The sequence below is a fragment of the Chrysochloris asiatica genome, unplaced genomic scaffold (genome assembly GCF_000296735.1).
Source record: "Chrysochloris asiatica unplaced genomic scaffold, ChrAsi1.0 scaffold00179, whole genome shotgun sequence".
NCBI lineage: Eukaryota > Metazoa > Chordata > Mammalia > Afrosoricida > Chrysochloridae > Chrysochloris > Chrysochloris asiatica.
This window is the reverse complement of record NW_006408697.1, coordinates 925487-947622: the sequence shown is the minus strand read 5'-3', so window position 1 is coordinate 947622 and position 22136 is coordinate 925487. Positions and strand designations below refer to the sequence as shown.

Sequence of the window (22136 nt, the reverse complement as noted above, 5' to 3'; positions counted from 1 at the left end):
TGTTTATTGGTGCAGTGGTGAGGATTTTTGTTTTCTTTACATTGAGTTGTAATCCATACATAAGGCTGTGCTCTTTGTTCTTTATTAGTAACAGGTTCCACTTTTTGTTTGTTTCTTTGAGCAGAGATTTTGGTCCAAAGTTTTGGTTCTGCCTCCTCCTCTATCAGATCAGCTTCCTCCACAGCCACCACCTCTTGGTGCTCCGCGGCTTGAACTGCTGTAGGAATCCTGTGGAGGAGGGTACCCCCTTTCCATAGAAGGTGGAAGCCCTCTTTCTTGTCTGCATGCCTAATCATGACCACTTGAGTAAAGATCACTTCAGCTGCTTGAAGAGGGCAGGGGTTCCCTTCTTGGTGGTCCTCCATAACTGTCTTTTCCACATGATACAAGAGTTTTGCCTCCCATTCCATTGCTACTATGACCTGGTCCTGAAGGAGCTGATCTTTTAGGAGGGGGCCTACCACTCCGTGGTGGTGATCCTCTTTTTACTGGAAGGTGAGCCCCTGGAAGAACTCATGTTAAAATTCATGGAATAGCCACCATCATCCATATGTCCCCCACATGAAGGGGGTCACCTGGTTCCTCCATTGCCTCCTCTTCCACCTCTAAGGCCTCTTGGTGGGCCTCTGCTTCTTGGAGGTGGTGGGAGTCCATACATAAGGCTGCAGTTTCAAATGTTGGTTTAGTGGCTTGTTCCACCTTGGTATCTTTCCCATCCAAAGACTTTCCCTTCATATCTCTGGCTTATCTTTGGCATCTGCTGGGCTTTCAAAGGTTACAAAAGCAAATCCTCTCGATTTGTTGGTTTCACAGTCTTTCATAAAGAGTACTTCCACAATCCGTCCATATTTGCCAAATACTGCCTCCAGGGCTTTCTCGTTGGTTTCTGCATTGAGCCTTCCAATGAAGAGCTTTCCAGGGCAGTCGGCTTCAACCATTTTTCCCCAGCGGTGAATGTTCGCGAAGTGATGACTGTTTCCTGATGCTACTTGGCTCACCAGGAGGCGATTCCTTGTGGCTCAGCACGGGGGCTGGCTGCCAAGTCAGACGAAGGAGGAAGCCGCTAGCACTGCTGCACTACAAAAGCCGGTGTTCTTAACTTTTATGCTACACTGGCGCATTGCCACTCAGAGAGCACAGCTGTGGGAATTAGATCAGAGTAAATCCATGGTTAGCACAACCCCTTTATCATTTTTGGAAAATGAATTCCCAAATCATTGAATAGCAGTGTTATCATATTTTCTTCAGCCATTTGAATTTCACTGTTCTCCATTATAATGAACAATGAGATTCTCAAAAAAGATTCAAGATTCATTTTAAATTAATTATCATTTCTTCCTATTAATATTAATTAATGGTTATTGCATATACCTGTATTAGTGCATTGTTAATGGCTGGGTAAAATAGAGGAAACAATGATTTTTGTCTTTAAGGATTACAGCTTAGTTATCAGGGCAAATGTGTGATTAAATGCAATATTAACCTGACAAATATCTGTTAGGAATTAAAAAAGAGAATTTCATATTGTATTTTGTAAAAGCACTAAATTATATGTTGTTGTTGTTATGTGCTGTGGAGTCCGTTCTGACTCATAGAGACCCTGCATAGGGTTTCCAAGGCTGTAAATCTTTACCAGAGCAGAAAGCCTCATCTTTCTCCCGGAAACAGCTGGTAGCTTCCAACTGCCAACCTTGAGGTTAGCAGTCTGATGTGTAACCACTACACTATATTTTATTCTGTAAAAGCACTAAATTATGTATGTAAACTCCTGGTTTGGTGCTGTAGGATCAGCACTGGACCATGAACCACAAAATCAGCAGTTCAAATCCACCAGATGCTCCTTGGAAACCCTATACAGGGTTTTCATAAGTTGGAATCGACTCGGTGGCACTTAACAACAACACTGTGTGTGTGTGTGTGTGTGTGTGTGTGTGTATGGGGGAGTCCTGGTGTGGTGCTGTGGGTTAATGTGCCAGACTGCAAAGCCATTTGAGTTGCAAGGTTGGAGGTTCGAGCCTACCAGCTGCCCCTGGGAAACCCTATACAGGGTCGCTATGGGTCGGAACCGACTCGACGGCACTTAACAACAACAACAACAATATATATAAGGAGCTCTGATAGTGTAGTGGTTACAAATTGGGCTGCTAACCTCAAGGTCAGCTGTTGGAAGCTACCAGCTGTTCCGTGGGAGAAAGATGAGGCTTTCTGCTCCTGTAAAACCTTGTGCAGGGTCGCTATGGGTCAGAACTGACTCCACGCCACATAACAACAACATATATATATATAAATTTTGGTCACTCATTCTTTTCTCATTTTAGCCAAGCTTATTGTATTTCATATGTCATATATGTTAAAACAGCGTTAATGCTAAGAATCAAAACAAATGCTAATAATTACTATTATTACTGTTCCTTGTTAAATTCTGTGCTTTCTGCCTCATCCTCTTTCTGATGACTTTTTTTACCAGAGTTGTCATGATGAGGAAGATGATGATGGTGAAGAAGAAGTGAAGAGTTTTGAAGTAAGATGGATTTTTCTAGATTTATCTTTCTGTGTATTTTGAACCATTATTTCATAGCTTATAACTGACATTTATGTTTCCTGCTTCATGGCTTTATTGCAGCTTATTGTCAAGGAACTGCATGTCAGAAGCTGGAAGGACAAATCTTGAGTCCTAACATTTGCTGCAGTTAAAATCCAGGAATAGAATAAGTGAAATAATAAATTAAAACCCATATGTTCAGAATGAGTGTTCCTGAGAACCCTCAGAGATGAGATTGCTTCAAATTTTCCTCATCTCACGGTTGTGGTCTGGAATTCCCAAAAGAAATTAGAGGAAAATGTTTATTGAAGAGCAACACAATATTGGTTTTAAATGAAATACTTGGTTTGGTATTTTTCTGAATTGAAGCACTTTTAATGATTTGGCCCATTTTGATTTCTGCCCAATTAGGTCACTCATTCCTTGCACATATGCACACAATGCCATCTGCTTGCTTGAGGTAGGAGTGCATCTGTCCCTCGGACTGTGTTCTAGTTTATTATTACTTCCTGAAAGAGTCTCAGCTTTTCAGTATTCTTTATCATTTGAAATGCTACTCAATGTTAATTAACCAGGGGGAAAGTAAATATTCTCCCCTTTGCTTCTACTCTATTTTATTTTGGAGAAAAACTAGTTGATATTCACTCACAATTATTGGCTCCTTTTTTGTTGTATCCTTTTGGGATTTTCTTTCTTTTTGTTTGTTTGTTTTTTGGAATTTTCAAAAAGAAATTAATTGGAAGGAGACTAGATTCTTGTTGTCTTTTTTTTTTTTTTTTAATTGATTTCTATGTCAGAACATTGCACTAGATGTCTGGGGGAGTGATGTCAGTGAATATTTAATAGTAAAGGGCCCATGAGAAGACATAGATAAGAGATGTATTTAGAATAGTACTTCTTACAGTAGTTATTTAATATGAGTGTTTATAAAGCATTAAAGTCAATGTGTAAAAACTTTGAAACAAAACAGTGATTTGAGTTGAGCCCATGATTACTGCTGGCTGAGCAACATGCCATAAGTGGTTCATTTCCCAGGTGACACTATAATGCTTTTTAATGTCTCTGTATTCTGTTCTCAAATCATCCTTAGTGGAAAAAAAAGGGGTAGCAAATTGAAATGAGTGTGGGTGGCAAATAATACTGTTTTCTCAAGTGCACACCGTTTATGCTCTCGGTTGTCTTCGGAGAAATTGTTTATTGCTATTTTGCTTCTTGTCCTCATCCTTCCTTAAGGTCACAGGATCCCAACGCAGCAAGGTAAAACTATATATGTGTGTGTATTTGTCTGGGTCTGAGTTTCAGTTTCTTGTGGCATTTACCTTTGTTAGACCCAACATCTTGGATTTGTTAGTAACAAAAAAGTCTTGAAAATCTTCCTCTAAGTTTGTAGCTCCAGTGCAGTTGATCTCTTCATGACCTCTTGTTAACACAAGTTTCTTCTTCTTATGATTAAATGGTTCATTATTTAAAATTCATTTCCCATGCTAACTTGGTGCTGCATACTGTGCTGGAATAAAAGGATTCAACCCATTAGAATATTTTTGACTAGGGAATGTCCAGTGCAGCTTTCTTGCCTCCTTCTTGAATCCCATTAATATACCAGTCTTGTTTTGCTTGAAAATTGGTAAGAAAAATGGGATTCTTTGGTGGTATTGAAAGAAGTCTGCAGTTTTTCAGTTAGTGATTGGAGGATATGCACCATGATTCTACGGCAGCAAGGAGCTAAATGAATTATCTGTTAATATTTTAAAGAGCTTGAAAATTTTGCTAATGAGAATACATTTTGTTCTAGAATGATACAATTTTTTACTTTGATAAAGACCCTGTAAATGGACATTTTATTTGCATGAGGCTGTAGAGTGGGAAAGGAGCATGTGGCTTCAAACAATAAACACTGGACTTTGAAACTCAAGGTCTGTGATTTGAGCTTTCTCGCTGCTTTGAGGGAGAAAGATGACGCTTTCTGCTCCCTCGAAGCTCTAAAGCCTCGGAAACCCTTTACAGGGTCTCTGTGAGTCAGAACTGACTCGATGGCACTTAACAATTACCAAGTGAGTTGAAAAATCAATCCTAAACATCCCCAAAATACAATACTCAAAATGCCTTTAGTTTAAAAAATAATAATAAATTTCACTTTGTAAGTGTAATTTATTCTGTGTTACCCTCCGTGAAAAATTAAATATTTGATGGCAATAAATTTAGGATATCATGAGAAACAAATGATAATATTTTAACTCAGTATTATATTTGGTGGAATATATTGCTCTTACAACAGTTCATGGTACTTTGTGTATTTCTAAATTTGAATTTATACAGAGACTTATTCATCTGTCGTGCTAATCTGATGGATATAATGGTCAATAGCATGTAATGAATGTCGTAATAATATAGGTGGCTTCAAAAGTTTGTGGGAAAATTCCAGTATCTTTCCATGAACTTATTGAAACTCCTTCACATGATGGGATTGTTTTAATAGTGGCTACAAGAATATTTTGGTACTTTTATGTTTTAACACCAGTTATCTGGTGTGGCACTGTGGGTTAATGCGCCAGACTGCAAAGCCGTTTGAACTGCAAGGTCGGTGGTTCAAATTCACCAGTTGCTCCTCGGAAACCCTATACGGGGTCGCAACCAACTCGATGGTACTTAACAACAACAACATCTCAGATAGAGATCTGAAAGCAAATTTAATCTGGTAAATGGTGTTCAATTTTGTAGTATTTGAAAAGCTTCTTATTCAAAAAAGAATCTGAGACTGGCTAGTTGTGGAAACTCGGTAGTTAGAAGACAGTTTTCGGTCTGGCTAAGAAGAAATCAGGTGAAATATGAAGCTTCATTTGAGAGAACAAATCCCCATGCCCTTGAGTTCGGCAGACAAGTTCACTGACAGCAAAATAAGGCTTCCAATTGGTTCTTCCCAGTTCAGTCACAGACAGAAAGCAAAATTAAAATGAACCCAAATTAGTAAAATGTGGGAATACTGGAAAGAATCCTGGAAAAGGAAAAATTGTGGGAAAAAATTTTCTCCTAGAAAACAAGGGTAGTGCCGTGTTGCTTAGCAACCATTTCTCTTGATTGGCAGAGTCGGAAAATACAGTGCCCACCTCAAAGATAGCAGCCAGTTGTGTCACTATGAATGTGGGTTAGAATAATCTAGTCTCCGACTCCGGGATCCTGAAAGGGCTCACTGAACGTCTTCTAAGTCTTCCATTCCAGGGACTTGCCTCATCATTTTCCCTTTCGGGTTATTGTTCTAGGAGACTCACGTTTTACAAAATTGGCTCAGTTCTGATTTTCTTGCATTGACCATGACTGAAGCAGTTTGAATTTGTTTGAAGCCTTAGGGCAATCCCATAATGGATATGAACCAACAATATGGCTATCCTAATACAAGGCAGGGGTTTAAACTTGTTGGGGATTTCCAAATATTCTTAAGTGTAATAATCCAATAGACAAGATTAGGAATTTTTCACTTCAGAACCAGTTGTTTTATTGATCGCTAAGTGATTTGGGACGATAGTTTATTATTTAGGCCTAATTTTTGAACTGGTATCGTAAAATCCATGCTCTTTGAATAAGCAGCATCAACTATTACTAATTGCAATAACTAAGTTATCTTGTACAAGGACCTATGAACATACTCTTCTCTGAGCTTGGCAGTATGACACCAGTACAATCACTAAAAAGTTTGAGGAGACAGTTGAATCTTTAATTTCTCTTACCAGATTTTTTCATTAAAAAGTCTAGTTATTTGACATCATTTAGCTATATTTTAACTGTGCGATTTTTCATGTAGGTTACAGTGAAACTGAAAGGTTATTGAGAAGTTTCAACAATTCAACAAATTCAAACTGAAAAACAGTTTCAACAAATTATATTAAAGAAGTTTGGGAATAATATAAAATGTGATATTTGAATTACCTTCTTATGATTGATTTATGAATATTTGCTGTAGTTTTTACTTAAATTTACCATTTAAAAACTATTCAACAATAGACACTGATAAGAAAAGAAAAGTAGATATTAAGAAAAATGGCATTATATGGAAATTTTCCATATAAAGTAAGACTCAAGAAACATGAGAAAGAAGGAGTAGGAACGGAAATACTCTCAGTATTGGCACATTTTTTCTTCTTTCATACATAAAAGTTTTATCAGTATGATCCTGGTAAAACTTGCCTGATTTGACTTGATAGTTTACTTCCCGGTTTTATCTAAATATATATATGTTTTTTCTCTGGTAGCATAGAGGTTACGAGTCAGGCTGCTAACCTGGTCAGCAGTTTGAAACTACCAGCCGTCTCGCTGGAGAAAGATGAGGCTTTCTGCTCTCATAAAGAGACACAGTCTCGGAAACCTAGACAGGGTCACTGGAGTTGGAACCCACCCTTGGCACATCACTACCACTACCCTTTATTTAATAATTGAATTGACTGTTTAACTAATTATAATCATTCTGCTTGATGGCACTTAACAACAACAAATCTTGGGAGCCTTGGTGACATAATGGCTTATCCATTTGGTTTTTAACCTCGGGATGCTGTTGTTCTCTGGGTTGTTGTTAAGTGCCGCTGAGTCAGTTCCGACCCATAGCGACCCTGTATAGGGTTTCCGAGGAGCCACTGGTGAGCTTGAACCACCAACCTTGCAGTTCAAACGACTTTGCCTGCTGATGCGTTAACCCACAGCACCACACCAGGGCTCCCCTGGGTAGGTGATTCAAATCTCCGGTCAAAGATGAGGCTTTTTGCTCCTATAGAGATTTACAGCTTTAAGATTTACAGGGTCACTGTGAGTCAGAACTGACTCAACAGCACATAACAACAACACAACATCTTAGATTTGAGCTACTTCAGTATGAAAACCATTAAAGACGGCAAAACTTAAAAAAGAAGTCAAATTAATTAAAAGGGAAGAAATGTTTTACTAGTGACAATCTAAATACTGCAGTTGAGTGCTCTGTTTAGTTTTGAGCTTTTCATAAGCCAAAGCAAATGCTACCGCTACTACTAATAAAGAAATAATACATTTTGAAGTAAAATAACGTCATCTTTAAGAGCACCATGGGTTTTTTTCAGCAATGAGTTTTGGGGCATTAACAGAACACATTTTTAACAGTTATTTTGCAAAAGTTATAGTAATATTCTTCTTACACATGCTTTTTCAATTGTACTTCTCTAAAACCTGCATATATATATATATGAAATTATATTTTCATTAAAGCACTTCTGTGGTATATTAAGTTAATATTATGCAGATTTATTGCTTACTGAAAAATCTAAGTAATAGTAGCGCTTATTGTATTGCTTACTGAAAAATCTAAGCAATAGTAACTTTATTTTTATTAAGTGTCGTTGAATCAGTTCTGACTCATAGTGACCCTGTACAGGATTTCCTGGAGTCCTGGTGTGGTGCTGTAGAATGAACACTGAACTGTAAGATCAGCTAAACTGAAAGGTCAGCGGTTCAAACCCACCAGCAGTTCCTCCACACTTAACAACAACATATTGTTTTTGAGGAGTGACTGATGGATTTGAACCACTGATGTTGTGGTTCACAGTCCAGTACTTATCCTACAGTACTATACCAGTAACCTAGAGATAGACTACTGATGTGTCTTTGAAATCATTTTTTTTTTCTCTTCAAATATTACACGAGTTGCATTGTCCTTTGGCGAAGGGCTAGTTTCTAATTCGCTGATGGGTTCACTGATAAATCCTTAAGGTTCTGGTGTTCTGGACTATTGATTAAAGAGAATTTCTGTGCCTTTGATATGAAATAAACCGATGGCTGAATTGTATTCTCTTCCAGATGGGCCTCAAGCATAACTAAAATGCTGGCTAAAAGATTCAGACTTGTTTACTCAGTTTATTCTTCACAGTAATGCAAAATTAAGTAAGGAAGAATCAGTTTACATCCAGACAGCTTTAAGTAGAATTTGCTACCCCAGTGACAAAAGAACTGTTGCCTGGCTCTTCTAAGTACTTATTTTTGAATAAAGTTTCATTTTTATAATTCTGTAAGAACGAAGTGACATTCAAGTCTATGAAAAAATATTTCTTGTAGGACTCCAATTCTTACACACACAGGTTTATTACAAACAACGTGTTTAAACATGTTACATCTATCAGTGGATGGCTACACAGTTGTCTCAGCAACATACTTGTCATCTTCTCATTGAAAAGAAGGGTCCACTCAGAGCAATGACTTCCAAGGAGAACTTTCTGGTCAGTTCAGTTCAAGGCAGAGAGGTCAGCTCAGAAGGTTGTGGAGCCTTGTTTTTCCTTTTGTATTCCACAGAGGTATTTTGATACATTTTCTCTAAGAACACAGGATGACCATAGGGGATTATTGGAAGCAGTTTGAAGACAATTGATAGCTACATTGTTGAGCAAAACAGCCAGTAAAATTGTACCTTATCCCACCCACCCTACAGTCCTGATTTGCCTCCTTGGATTTCTTTTTGTTGACAAAACTGAAAAAACATTGAAGGAGAAACACAATTTAAGCTCCTTGAGGATGCTAAAGCTGCCACTAAGATGTGGTATACATTGAAGGGTGCAAAATGTTTCAGGAAATGGTCACAGAGATAGAAACACAACCTTCAAAATCATATTGCTCCAGATGGAATGTGTGTTAAGAAACAATAGCTTCACATTTTGATAATTTTCAGAAAGGTTTCTATGATTTTGCAGCAAAATGTTCTGAATTACTCTCCTATTTCTCCTTACCCTAAATAGTTACATAATTGAAACTTCAAATGGGTTCATTTATTTAATCCCTGGAGCCCTGGCATGGCACTGAGGGTTAGCAAGGTCAGTTTGAAACTCAGGTCAGCAGTTCAAGCTCACCAGCTGCTCCTTGGAAACCCTATGCAGGGTTCTTCTGTGTCGGAACCAACTCTGGGGCACAATAACAATTTAATAACTGAGAGAAATGTTGAAAGAAAATGGTGAGAAAGAAAGTGTTCATTTTAGTGTAATTGAAGTAAATTGTTCTTCCTGTGTGAAATAATTTTGTTTTGGAGGAGCTTTCTGTCTGTTTACAATGCCTGAAATTAAAGGAATAGCATCCCATCTCTTAATCCAATAAAGAGTGACTAAAATCCAAGACATTATTCCTAACTCATGAAGTTCAAATAGCGTAGTGGTTATGAATCGGCTTGTGAACTGCAAGATTAGCAGTTCTAAACTACCAGCTGATCCACGGGAGAAAGATGAGGCTTTCTGCTCCTGTAAAGATTTACAGCCTCGGAAACCTTGTACAGGGTCGCTATGAGTCGGAACTGACTCCACGGCACATAACAACAACAATAAAGAGATAGTTCTTATCTTCCGATCCTATCTTAGTCGTTTACCTTGTGAGCTTTTCAAATGATGTAAACATAGAGTTAAGGCAAGAAGAACAAGGCTGTACTTTTCTTATATGCATTATGGAGTTCGCCCTTGCCTGTCAGGAGAGCATTTTTTGCTTTTTTAATTTCTAGCATAAATGCTGTGGGGCAGGGTTTTAAGAATAAATAATAGACTGATGTTTGTGATTAATACAACTTTTCAAATGTCTTACACTCTTCTTTGTATTGTAATACCAGTTAAATGGAGGTGGTGGTGGTGGTGGTGGTGGTGGTGGTGGTGTGCCACCGAATTGGTTCTGAATCAGAGCAACCCTATGGAGGGGTTCCAGGGCTATAAATCTTTCACAGGAGCAGAAAGCCTCATCTTTCCCCTGTGGAGCAGCTGGTAGAGTCAAACAGCTGACCTTGCAGTTAGCAACTCTTCTCATAATCCACTATGCTACCAAGGCTTCTAAGTTGTTGAATATTGTTGTTGTTGTTAGGTGCTGTTGAGTCAGCTCTCACCCATAGTGACTCCATGTATAATAAAATGAAATAATGCCGGTCCTCCACCATCCTCACAATTGCTGCTACGCTTGAGCCCATTGTTACTGCCACTTTGCCAATCCATCTCGTTAAGAATCTCCCTCTTTTTCACTGACCCTCCACTTTACCAATCCTGATGTCCTCCTCTAGGGACTTATCCCTCCTGATAATATGTCCAAAATATGAGAGATCAAGTCGAGCCATCTTGGAGCATTCTGGTTGTACTTCTTCCAACACAGTTGTTGAATAACACCTGAAATTTGTTTGTGAGATACTGGATTATTAACAACTCAATCTTGATATCAACTTATAAGAAAGGTTATCCAGAATTTTGGTCATCTCTTTAGAATTTGTATTGGGATTATGGGGGCTCTGTAGGATAAACACTAGACTGGAAGCCATAAATTCAGCTACACCATGGGAGAAAGCTGTAGCTTTCTACTCCCAGGAAGACTTGCAATCTCAGAAACCCTGTACAAAGTCACTATGAGTCATAACCTACTTGACGGCACTTAACAAAAACAAGAAGACTATATATTTGGGTCATCCTTACAGAAAGTAATCATATCAAGAACTATCAATGTCCACCTGATATAAAAAAACCTGTGATAATAGTCTCTTAATAAAAATATCTCAGAAAGTTTGGGGTTTGTTGTTAAAATATGTTAAGTCACTTACAGTCATTGGGCATTTTGGATCTTGCAAAAGAGAACTCTTTAGTGCATAAAAATTCAAGATATAAAATATTGAAAAGTTATTTTATAAAGAAAAGTTATAGTCTTTGATTCCTTCTGCAGGATCTATATGATAGCTCATATATTAACTAAAGTACTAAAAGCTGCTTGTCATACTACTGAGTCATAGAGGAGAAAGGGAAGATATTTTGATGACTATACAAAATGGTTGGTCCCTAGAAAACAGGCAAAATTCATCTCGATATCAGTCATCATCTGAGGATGGTTTAAGAATAGTATAGGTGTGGAGTATTTGGAAGAATGGAAGGAATATGTATCTTTAGGACAATTTCCAGAAAAATCCTTCTCTCAGCTGAGCAGGTAGCACTTGGTAAGGAATTTGATACTATCTCAAGTAGAACTCTGCAGAACTCTGAATGTCCCGCCTACGGAAAACTATACGCATTCTCTAGGAAGTAGAACTCTGGAATCTTGTATCATTGGAAAAGTTAGTACAAAGAGACTAAGACAATTGCAGACAAGAAATTAAATGACCTAAAATCCCAGTTTATTTTATTTGTATGTATATAATTCTAAACATCTTTTAACCATGGCCCCTGACCATGTTCTGAAAGATGATGCTGAGTGTCTCCATCATCTCTTTCCGAAGATATTCGATTTGATTTTTGTGTAGGTATTCACCTGCCTGTGACCATAAAGATTTATTCTCAAAAATCCCATATAGGGTCACTATGAGTCAGAATCAGCTCAGGACAGTAGGTTTTAGTTTGAGGCACATTTTTGTTTCCAACTTGTGAATTGCAATCATTAGTAATCATTAGTGTATCTTGATTGCAAGTTTGATCAATTTCGGACTGCAGAAGTTGGTAAAAATGTTGAATTTCTTCATCATTGGTGTGCAAGTTTCAATAATAGTCATAATGACTGGTCTTTCTTTTAGACATATGACTATTATATCATTAACAATATTGTACTCCAGGATAGAGCTTGAAAAGTTCCTTTTAATGATGAATGTGATGCCATTCCTTTTCAATTTGTCATTCCCGATATAATAGACTATGTGTTTTCTGATATAAAATGGCCAGTACCAATCCATTTCAGCCTGGGATGTTGATCTTTATTCATTCCATTAATTTCTGACAACTTCCAAATTTTCTAGATTCATATTTCATACTTTGCAAGTCTGATTTTTAATGGATGTTTATAGCTATGTCTTCTCATTTTAAGTTGTGCCACATCAACAAATGGAGGCCCCGGAAGTTTTGATCCATCCACAACAATAATGACTACTGTTATTTGAGGAAGCAGCTCTTCCCCAGTTGTGATTTGAGTGCTTTCCAACACGAGAGGCTCATCTTCCAACACTAAGTAGACAATGTTTCACTGCTATTCGTAAGGTTTCACTGACCAGTTGCTTTAAGAAGTGCATTGCTGGGGCCTCTTTCCTAGTCTGGTAGCTCCACTGAAACCTGTGGCATGGCTGACCCCCCCTAGCAGAGCTGCCATCACCACGGCAGTACATCAAAGTGCCATATAAGTGATGGTTGACGTACTGCTTCAGCACTGCTGTTGCTGGTATGTGCCATCGAGTCGACTCCAACTCATTGAAAATCTATAGGTTTTCCTGAGAGCAGCAGCTGGTGGATTTGAACTGCCAACCTGTGATGTGAAGGCCTGTGGTGATTGTTAACATAGTTTCAGTTCATTCTAAATATACCAAATTCACGGGCAACAATATTCCTACCAAAAAGGAAGTATATATAATACAGGAGAATACAGATTAAATGTTATATTATGAAATGTAAATTTCGGAACTTCCAACACATTAGCTGAAATATGTCACTGGGTTTTTTGGTTTTTTTTTCCTGATTAACACCCTCGGAAACCCTGTACAGGGTCGCTATGGGTCGGAACCGACTCGATGGCACTTAACAACAACAACAACAACAACAACAACAAAGCTTTAGTAATGCATTTAAACAAAGTTTCCTTTGGGTTTAAAAATGCCTTTTAGAATATCATCCAGACATATTTTTCTACTTTCATTGGGAAGTAATAATGAGATCATCAGAAACAATATGCTCATTCTACTGGGGAGTAGATTTCTAGGCAGCTGTGATGTTGGAGAGAGCAGTGACTCTCCAGGATAAGCACTGGACTGCAAAAAACAAGGTCAATGCTTTTAGAACTTGGAGTCTACCAGTCATTCCTTGGGAGAAAGAGAAGACTTTCTGCCCCAGAAAGACTCAAGCCTCTGTATAGGAAACCCCGTGCTGAGTGGCTATGAGTTGGAACCGACTCAACAGCACGGAACAATAACAGCTTGAAAGATTAGTGATAAAAAGAATGGGTAATGATAAAGGATGCAGACAAAAAGTTATACTGAGAGTAAACAAAGTAAACATTTCAAATTGTACTAATTTTGTAGGTTTTCCAACAAAAAATAAACCTTAGAGTGATTTTAGATCATTGTGCAAACTACAGACATCACATTATTTAGTACTGTCGTTCATCCATTCAAATTTTATTGAACGTCTGTTATGTGTAGAGAACAGTACTGTGAGTACAAAGGTACATGTACTGATGCTGTGGGTAGAACAAACAGACAACTACCATGGATGGCCCTTATCCTTGGGAGGTTCATTTCTATGAAACACCACATACATTAAGTTTTTAAATTGGATTTGGGAACAGTTCATTATCAAACAGTTCTTTTGCTATAGATGTTTTTCCTAACACTGTTAATCAGTCTCGTTGAATGTAACCAATCTATTATTTCATGAGCTAGAACATAGAACAAAGTAGTTGGAAGTCAAGAATGTGACTCATACTTTTTTTCTTTTTTTGGTCTTAGTGTGAGTTGGCCTATTTGTGTTATAGGCCAAATAATACCATTTCTCATCCTTATTTTATACCCCCTTGTAATATTAAAACTCAGCATAACTTTCAGGTAGCAAGTACATATCAGATAACAAAAATAATTAAGGCTGATTTAAGATAGGGAAATTATGGAAAAATATTTTAAAAGAGTTCAGTTCCTGAAATTTGTATTCTCTTATAACTGGCTTCTGAAATCTGTTTTTAAAAACTTTTCAGTGGATGTTTAAGGCTTGAGCATGCAAACAACAACAACAACTCAAAGACAAGTTAATTATTCTCATCTGTCACATTTCATAGCACAGAGATGTAGGTAGCGTCAGCCTTTATAACACTTTCTGCCTTCAGTGTACATTAAGGAGGGTCCTTTAGAGCAATATGAATTTACCTGTGTCATCAGGATTCTCTGGTTTAAAATATATTTTCATTTCCATTATGGGAATTAACTATTTTTGCATTTAAGAGTAAGGGATAATTATTATAATTTACTCTTTTTATTTCATTATTCCTTTCTCATATAAGTCAAGATGCTGAAGAACTAAATTGATTTTTTTCTTCAAGCCTTCCTACGTTTTTACCTTCACTTGTTGAAAGATTGAGACACTGAGACATAATGAAAGAACAATAGCAATTTTGTTGCAAACTTAAGTTATACTAAAAGCAAAGTGTGGTCTTGAATACTTCCACTGATTTAGTGAAGAGTCTGATTTACGATTACATGTGACCTTGAAAAGACACATTACAGTCTTATTGAGATAACATCTGATAATTCTTGCTTGCCCTTTGCAATCAGAACTGCTTTGCTTAAAATAAAATTGAAATTACAGTGTTCCTCCTGTTTTCTTTTTTTAACCTTCCTTTCTACCCTTGAAATAAGATCAAAATCCAAACTAAAGATTGAAGGTACAATTGTGTTCATTTAAGACTGTTTCGCACTTCAACTGAGAAAAATACTTACTTTTTTAAAAAGGTGCTTTCAAGATCTTATTTCTCTAAGTGCCTTTGAAAATATGAATTTCCAGTTTGCTTAAGAAAAGCTTACTTACAATAAACGTGAAAGGTTTTTTTTTTGTGTGTGTATATGTATGTGTGTTTTTCTTTCCGTATAATCCATCATTACGTTGTCTGAAAACTTTCTGGTTTGGCTTTCAAAGTTTTTATTTTTTATATTGTGATAAAATTTCAATGCTGAAATTAAATTACATACCACAAGTAGTTCTCCAAGGACAAAGCACCAGAAAGAAATCCTTTTAAAGAGTTTATGAAGAGAAAGCTTCCAAGTCAGCCTAACAAAGAGGAAATCCAAAAGAGATGTTGACCTGAGAGCATTTTCAAATACATTTTTTTTCTTTCTTTCTTTTGGGCTCCATGCTTTCTCAAAAGGCTTATATCACCCTCTCCCTCAAAATATTTATTATCATTTAAATTGAAATGAGTGTTTACTGGGTACCCAAATCATCCTGAGGTCCTCTCATGCATGATTTCAGTTACTGAAGAGGATCCTGGGACCTGAGAAGCTATTGTGTGAGCTGCTGTAGCAGATCTTTGAGCCTGTGTACCCACTTCAGAAGCACAAATAGCGAAGTGGTTCTCTTGCTGCTGAGTAGCTGGCATGCTGCCGTCTTCAGTCTTCCTTGGGTTTCCTGATGACCATCGTTAGCTGCTCTATTGGATCAGTAGAAGAATTGCTCTTTCTGACTCCTTAGCTTCTTTAATGGATGAAAATGACAGGGAATTTCTTTAGGCTAATTATTTCTCACCATTTCCTTTAAAAAAAAAATGGGTTGGTTTAAGCTGGGGTGCAAAAGTTCTCTATATAACTCTGGCAATGGGAGGAAAGTAAAAGATTGTTGGGTCTAAAAGGAAGAACCAAATGTTGCTCATCAATTTTAAACAGGACCTGAAGAGCAGATGAAAGGTCTTTCCGTTTTTCTGAAACTGTGTTGTGATGACAATATGGTTTTGTGTGTCTGTGTGGTTTTGTTTTTGTTTCGTTTTGGACTTCACTTCAGGAAGAGGTTTAAACATGAAGGCAAACCTTTTAGATGTCAGCATGGCTACCTAGAAAGCAAAGCTTCCTTTTGTTCTTTTCTTTCCTCTGCTTCCATTTAGGCCTATCACATAATTTAAGGAAAATTTAAATTTAACCACAGGAACTCTAACTATAGTGTGAAAAAAAAAACAAAAACCCTGATCAATTTTGTTTTCGCAGCACGATATTATCAAAGATTTAAGAAACAAATTTGCCAGCCTCGGCGAGAACTCTCTGGTAACAGCATAAATGTCTGTGTTGGTTGCTTTTGATTTAAAGGTTTCTTTTTCATTTGTTTGAGCCCATTTATTTCCCCCCTCCTTTTAGTTCACTTTATTTTTCATATTCTGTAACTAGCAAGCCTTCATTTTTTAAACCTCTTCCATCTCCCAGTGTCTATTTTCCGTACTTTGGATGGAAAGTTTACGGCAGCAAAGCTGTCACTCTGGCTACCTCTGCTGCAGCTCTTCCTGCTCTTAGGTCATATATGTTTTGGCCGTTGTGTTTATGGACATGAGACGAATTGATTGTTTCATGTCCCATTGACTAAGCTTCTCTACCACACCATTTGATGGGCTCGCTGTCATAGGGCTCTATGCAACTTTCATTCTGCAACTTATACTGCTTAGTTCCGCCTCAATTCTCCAACGAACTGGAGTGCTCAAGTGAATGATCATATCGGTCTTGACCGGGCTGTGCCTTTATATTTTATTTATTTATTTATTTATTTTCTTCTTTATGTTTTCAGTGGTAGTTTAAGTGGAAAAGAACAAGCTCCAGCCATTGCTGTAGCAGTGCCATGCAGTGTCGTTTGTTACCACCAGAGAATACAAAATATAAAGGCACATTGCATCTTTTATGTGGGGGGACGATCGGGGAGATCTGTATCATAAGCCCACGACTTAGTTGAAACCTTCCTTTTTTTCTTTTTAAAATCCATATCAGCTTTCAATTTTGCTTAAAGTCCAAGATGTCTCAGTTAACGTTTTTCCGTGATTCAGTGATAACTTGCAACTCGAGCCATTTGCTGAGCAGTATCAAGTTATGGCCATGGGATGGGAGATTGTTCAAAATGGGACAAACTTCTGCACAAATGTATAATTCAGAAAGTGCAAGTTTAAATGATGAAGTATGTACTTCAAAACTGCGATACAGGCTTTGGACTAACCAAATCATTACAATTGAGAAAATCCATCTTGATAAACCAGTACCAAAAGCATATCAAGAAAAATATAAAGGAAAAAGCCAAGAGTTGAATATGTTAATACCTGTTTAATGACATTGTTGGTGTTGAAATGGTCCATAATGTTGTCATAGAGCCCATACATGAAGAGATGACTAAAAATATGATCTTTAGAAAGTTGTTATGCATACTGAAAGTCACAACATAAATGGTTGGGATTTGTGTCCAGGAAAAAGAAATGGAAAAGCAAAAGCTTCTATACCAGCAAGCCAGACTCCACGATCGAGGCGCCGCTGAGATGGTACTACAGACAATCAGTGCCAGCAAAGGTGAGAATTATTTCATCTCCCAGCAAAGTGTTTCTTCTCCAGATTCCCTCTTTGACTCTGTAGATGTGCCTTCATTTAAATTCTACTGATTTATTTAGTTCGTTCCTGAATTCCTTATTCGTGACTATTTCAAATGCTACTATTCAGTAACGCCAGCTCTTGTAAGTCCAGGATTGTTTTTCTTTCAAACACTTTCTACAAGATTGTGCCTGTACTTTACATTTTAGAAGCTATACTACAGTATGACTAAATGCTAACAAACTGATCAAGTAAATCAGGGATCAGCAGACTTACCCTGTTTTCAGTTTTACAGGCCGTACCAATATGATCTCTGTTGCAACTACTCAACTTAGTTTTTGTAGCAGAAAATCAGCAAGAGGTAATCTGTAAACAAATGGGCATGGCCGTGTCCCTATAAAACTGTAATTTATATAGTTTGTTAACCCCTAATATAAATGAAGGAGCTCTGGTAGCATAGTGGTTAGGAATCAGGCTGTGAACCACAAGGTCAGCAGTTTGAAACTGCCAGCTGCTCCTTGGGAGAAAGATGAGTCTTTTTGCTCCCGTAAGGATTTACAGCCTCGGAAACCCTGTTCAGGGTCACTATGGGTCGGAACCGACTCGACGGCACGTAACAACAACAATATAAATGAACAGACTTCTTAAAGTATGTGCTTTAACAATGGAAGTGCTATTGTGTATCTGAGAAGTCAGCCATTTTAAGATACTTTCTTTGTCTTATGTTAGTAATACCTTGTTGAGAAACATTCTAAATACAATTTGCCATGAAACAGCGAAGTGATGGTAGGACAGTCTGTTAGTCCGTTTCCACTTCCAAATTCTTGGATACTGTTTCAATTCCTAAGACAAGTAGGTGATTAACATAAAAATAAAGTATATCAAATGATGGAGTCCTTTTGTGGCACCTTAGGATAAGTACTGGACCGCAAATTTGGTTTGAACTGCTAGGTTGGCGGTTCAAACTCACCAGCTGCTCCTTAGAAACCCTATACAGTGTCGCTACGAGTCAGAACTGACTTAATGGCACTTAACAACAACAATAACAACATATCAAGTGATAGTTGGATTTTTTAATTTTGTCGTTACTCTCTGGTCAGTTTTAAATTGGGAACACGGTAGTTCCATGCAATAAGCCATGGACTGTTAGCGACAAGCTCTGTGATTCAAGCCCACCAGCCACTCCCTGGGAGAAAGATGAGCCCTGCAAATCTTTTAAACGCATCAGAAACTCAATAAAGGGTCCCTGTGAGTCAGCGCTCACTCCACTGCAAACCATCAATGAAATCAATTTTAAGTTATTCTAATAAAGTAAGATTGCAATCCGTATAGAAGTGATGAGATGAAAAAGATAAAATTTATTCAACACTAATACTGCTGGAATGGCAGTGGGGAGAGGTATTTTCCTTAAAGAAATTTTCATGATCTTGTACCACACATTTCAGAAGCATTTTAATGATTTATTTGGAAGTTTAACTGTTTCTGATCTCATTATTTAAAAAAACTGTTGGGTTTTCTTTATATTTCGTTATAAAATTTTAAATACTGGTTCAGTAAAGTTCAGCAGTACAGAGAACTTTTTAAAAACTTTGACCACAAAACATGCATTATTACTGTTTCTGTGATTTTTGTTAATTATTTCAGTCTGCTGCTGCCTTGTATAGATTTGTAGGGGCTGATAATAATTTTTTAAAGTAAATGTTTTGAGCTGAAATAGGTTAATGTGGGACATAAGACAATTAAAGTTTCTTTTTTTTTTCCCTTTATTTTTAAGGTGAAATGGGGCCAATGGTAGCTGCTACTTTGAAACTTGGAATTGCTATCTTAAATGGTGGGAACTCGACAGTGCAACAGGTAATACCTTTAAACCAGTCCCAGAATGTACTTTTCAAATAAATGAGCCACAGAGTCAAATGACTACTCATGAATTGTTTTACCTTCTGTGTAAAACATGTCCCTATTTTATGCTCAAGTCCTCCAAGTATCCAGTTACCTTCTAGTCAATGAATTCAGCACTCTGGGCAAGCACGCTCTTTCTTTAGACATCTGCAGACGTGTTGTATGGTGGCATCATTTGAAATGACATATTTTATGTGTATAAGTCAACACAAACAAGTTTGTAGTTTTTGAAATTGTGGTAATTATTCTTACCTGTTGTGTTACGAATCGGGCTGCGAACCTTAAGGTCAGCAGTTCGAAACTACCAGCTGTCCCACGGGAGAAAGATGAGGCTTTCTGCTCCCGAAAAGATTTACAGGTTCGGAAACACTGTACAGGGTCGCTATGAGTCGGAACCGACTCCACAGCACATAAACAACAACACAACATTGTGCCTACCTTGGGAACACGTTTTATAGTGTCCTTTTCCCTGTAGATTGAGTCTCATGATTTTATTAAGGCAGCTGTTAGAGTAGGTTAATATGTTAACATACACTTGGTTACAATATTCTTGAAGAATTCTTTTCAATCTCTTCAGCTAAGAGAAAATCACCTCCCAACCAGGTCTCATAGCTTTGTTATGATTAAAACTTGCATGTTGTTATGTGTTGGGTTTTAATGACAAAAGTCTGCAACCTATATATACATCTGAAGGCCAAAATCTTTGAGTTTGTTAAAATGAATATACTTAAAAAAAAAAAAATCTTTTAAACCTGTCCAAACAAACTTGCCACTGGTTGTGTACTATACATTTTGGGGACACCATTCACATGGATTGCAATGAGGCTCTGAGCAGAAAAATGTTTTTGCTTACTGGAAAAGCAACCACAACAAAAAGTTAAGTTACAGTTTGTAGACCTGATTTTTCTGGTTTCTCCTTGAGAAAGACTCAAGGAGCTCTGGGAGCGTAGTGGTTATGAATTGGGCTGCGAACTTTATGGTCAGCATTTTGAAGCTACCAGCTGTTCCATGGGAGAAAGATGAGGCTTTCTGCTCCCTTACAGATTTACAGCCTCAGAAACCCTGTACAGGGTTGCTATGGGTCTGAACCAACTCGACAGCACTTTAACAACAACAACAACATGAGAAAGACTCAGGGATCTATTAGATGAAATGAATAGCAATCTGTTTTGGATGGGTGTTAACTAGGTTCTCCTGTTAGATGAAATTAAGGGCTAAATCAAGCCCTTAGGATGTTTGACTCCAAGCTGCTATGGACCTAAGAAGCGTGATGTTTGGGACAAAAGTACTAATGTGCTCCTGAAGACCTTTGAACCTCCAGAAAGAAAAGCAGAGAAAGTTTAGATTGCTTCTCAGTTACTGAAATTTTGAGTTAGGGTTAAATAACAGAATATTTGAAAGCTTCATCTTGAAATTTCTCTCATTCTTTACTGTTTCTGTAAATGTAATCACAGTATTTTAGGACTGGAAGAGAACATAGAAATCCTCTAATTCAAGGGTTCTTAACCTTTTTTCATTTTATTATTACTTAATGCCATGAACTAACTCCCTCTGACAGTGTGGTGAAGCCTTTGGCTCCCTTTAAGAATGTTTCAACTGTACATTATAAAATGGAGTAAGCTTGCATAAGAAACACAAGACATTGAAATTCAATTATTATGCAAACATTAATAAAATCAGGATTTTGAAAAAGTATTGTGATGTGTGTTTGCTTATGAACTCATTAAATATGAAGCTCTGGTACTTGGTCTAGTAATGACCATAACTGAGAAGAAAGAAGTAGTATAAATATTTTGAAGCACTTGCAACAACTGTAAAGTGGCATGAGCATATCTGGAACTCCTACTGGTGACAAAACCACAGTTACTGATAATTCTACTTTTCTTTGTGGCCTACATTAATAGTTGAAAGCACTGTTAAGAAGAGTTACTGGTTAGTGAAAATAAAGATGTGTTTCTCCCATCCAGTTTCACAGACATCTGTAATTCCTCTGAACCTCAGATTAAGAATCCCTGATCTTTCATTTTACATAAGAAACAACACTGAGTCCAAATGTATATACTCTCTTCTTCCTCTCAGTGATTTGCACATACAGGAGATCTGACCATTGAGGCTAAGGGATCTTGCTCTAAGGTGAATTGACTTGTCACTTACCCCAAACACCCAGCAAGAATGAAGGGGAAAAAAGTCATTATGTGAAAACTGTACGTAGCCAAACATCAAAGTGCTAGTATATGGAACTAAGACAGTCTTTATATGGGTCTTTTTTCTTGACAAATTATTTCTCATATAAGCATATGAATTATTCTGTGGCTATCCAAACACTAAGCCATCAACATGTGAAGAATATTTTGATTTAAGAATTTGTTGGGGTGACTCTATTTTGATTTCCACTGCTAAAGGTCTGTGTTGTTGTTAGGTGCCATTGAGTCAGTTTCAACTCACAGCAACCCTATGCACAACAGAACAAAACACTGTCCGATCCTGGGCCAACCTCACTATTGTTGCCACACTTGAGTCCATTGATGCTGCCACTTGGCCAGTCCATCTCACTGGGGATCTTCCTCTTTTTCTCTGACAGTCCACCTTACCAAACATGATATCCTTTTTCAGCGACTGGTTCCTCCTGACAATACGTCCAAAGTATGAGAGATGAAGTGTGGCCATCCTGGCCTCCAAGGA

General features: G+C 37.5%; 1 protein-coding gene across 1 annotated transcript in view; it reads left to right on the top strand.

Moving 5' to 3' along the window:
- Window positions 1-22136, top strand: part of RYR2 (ryanodine receptor 2 (cardiac)) — a 786033-nt gene that overhangs the window by 629230 nt on the left and 134667 nt on the right. The window contains exons 79-82 of the mRNA XM_006872010.1: window positions 2468-2521; window positions 3776-3799; window positions 17438-17537; window positions 19330-19409. Coding sequence (XP_006872072.1) covers window positions 2468-2521; window positions 3776-3799; window positions 17438-17537; window positions 19330-19409 — 258 coding nt within the window. The remainder of the gene's footprint in view (window positions 1-2467; window positions 2522-3775; window positions 3800-17437; window positions 17538-19329; window positions 19410-22136) is intronic.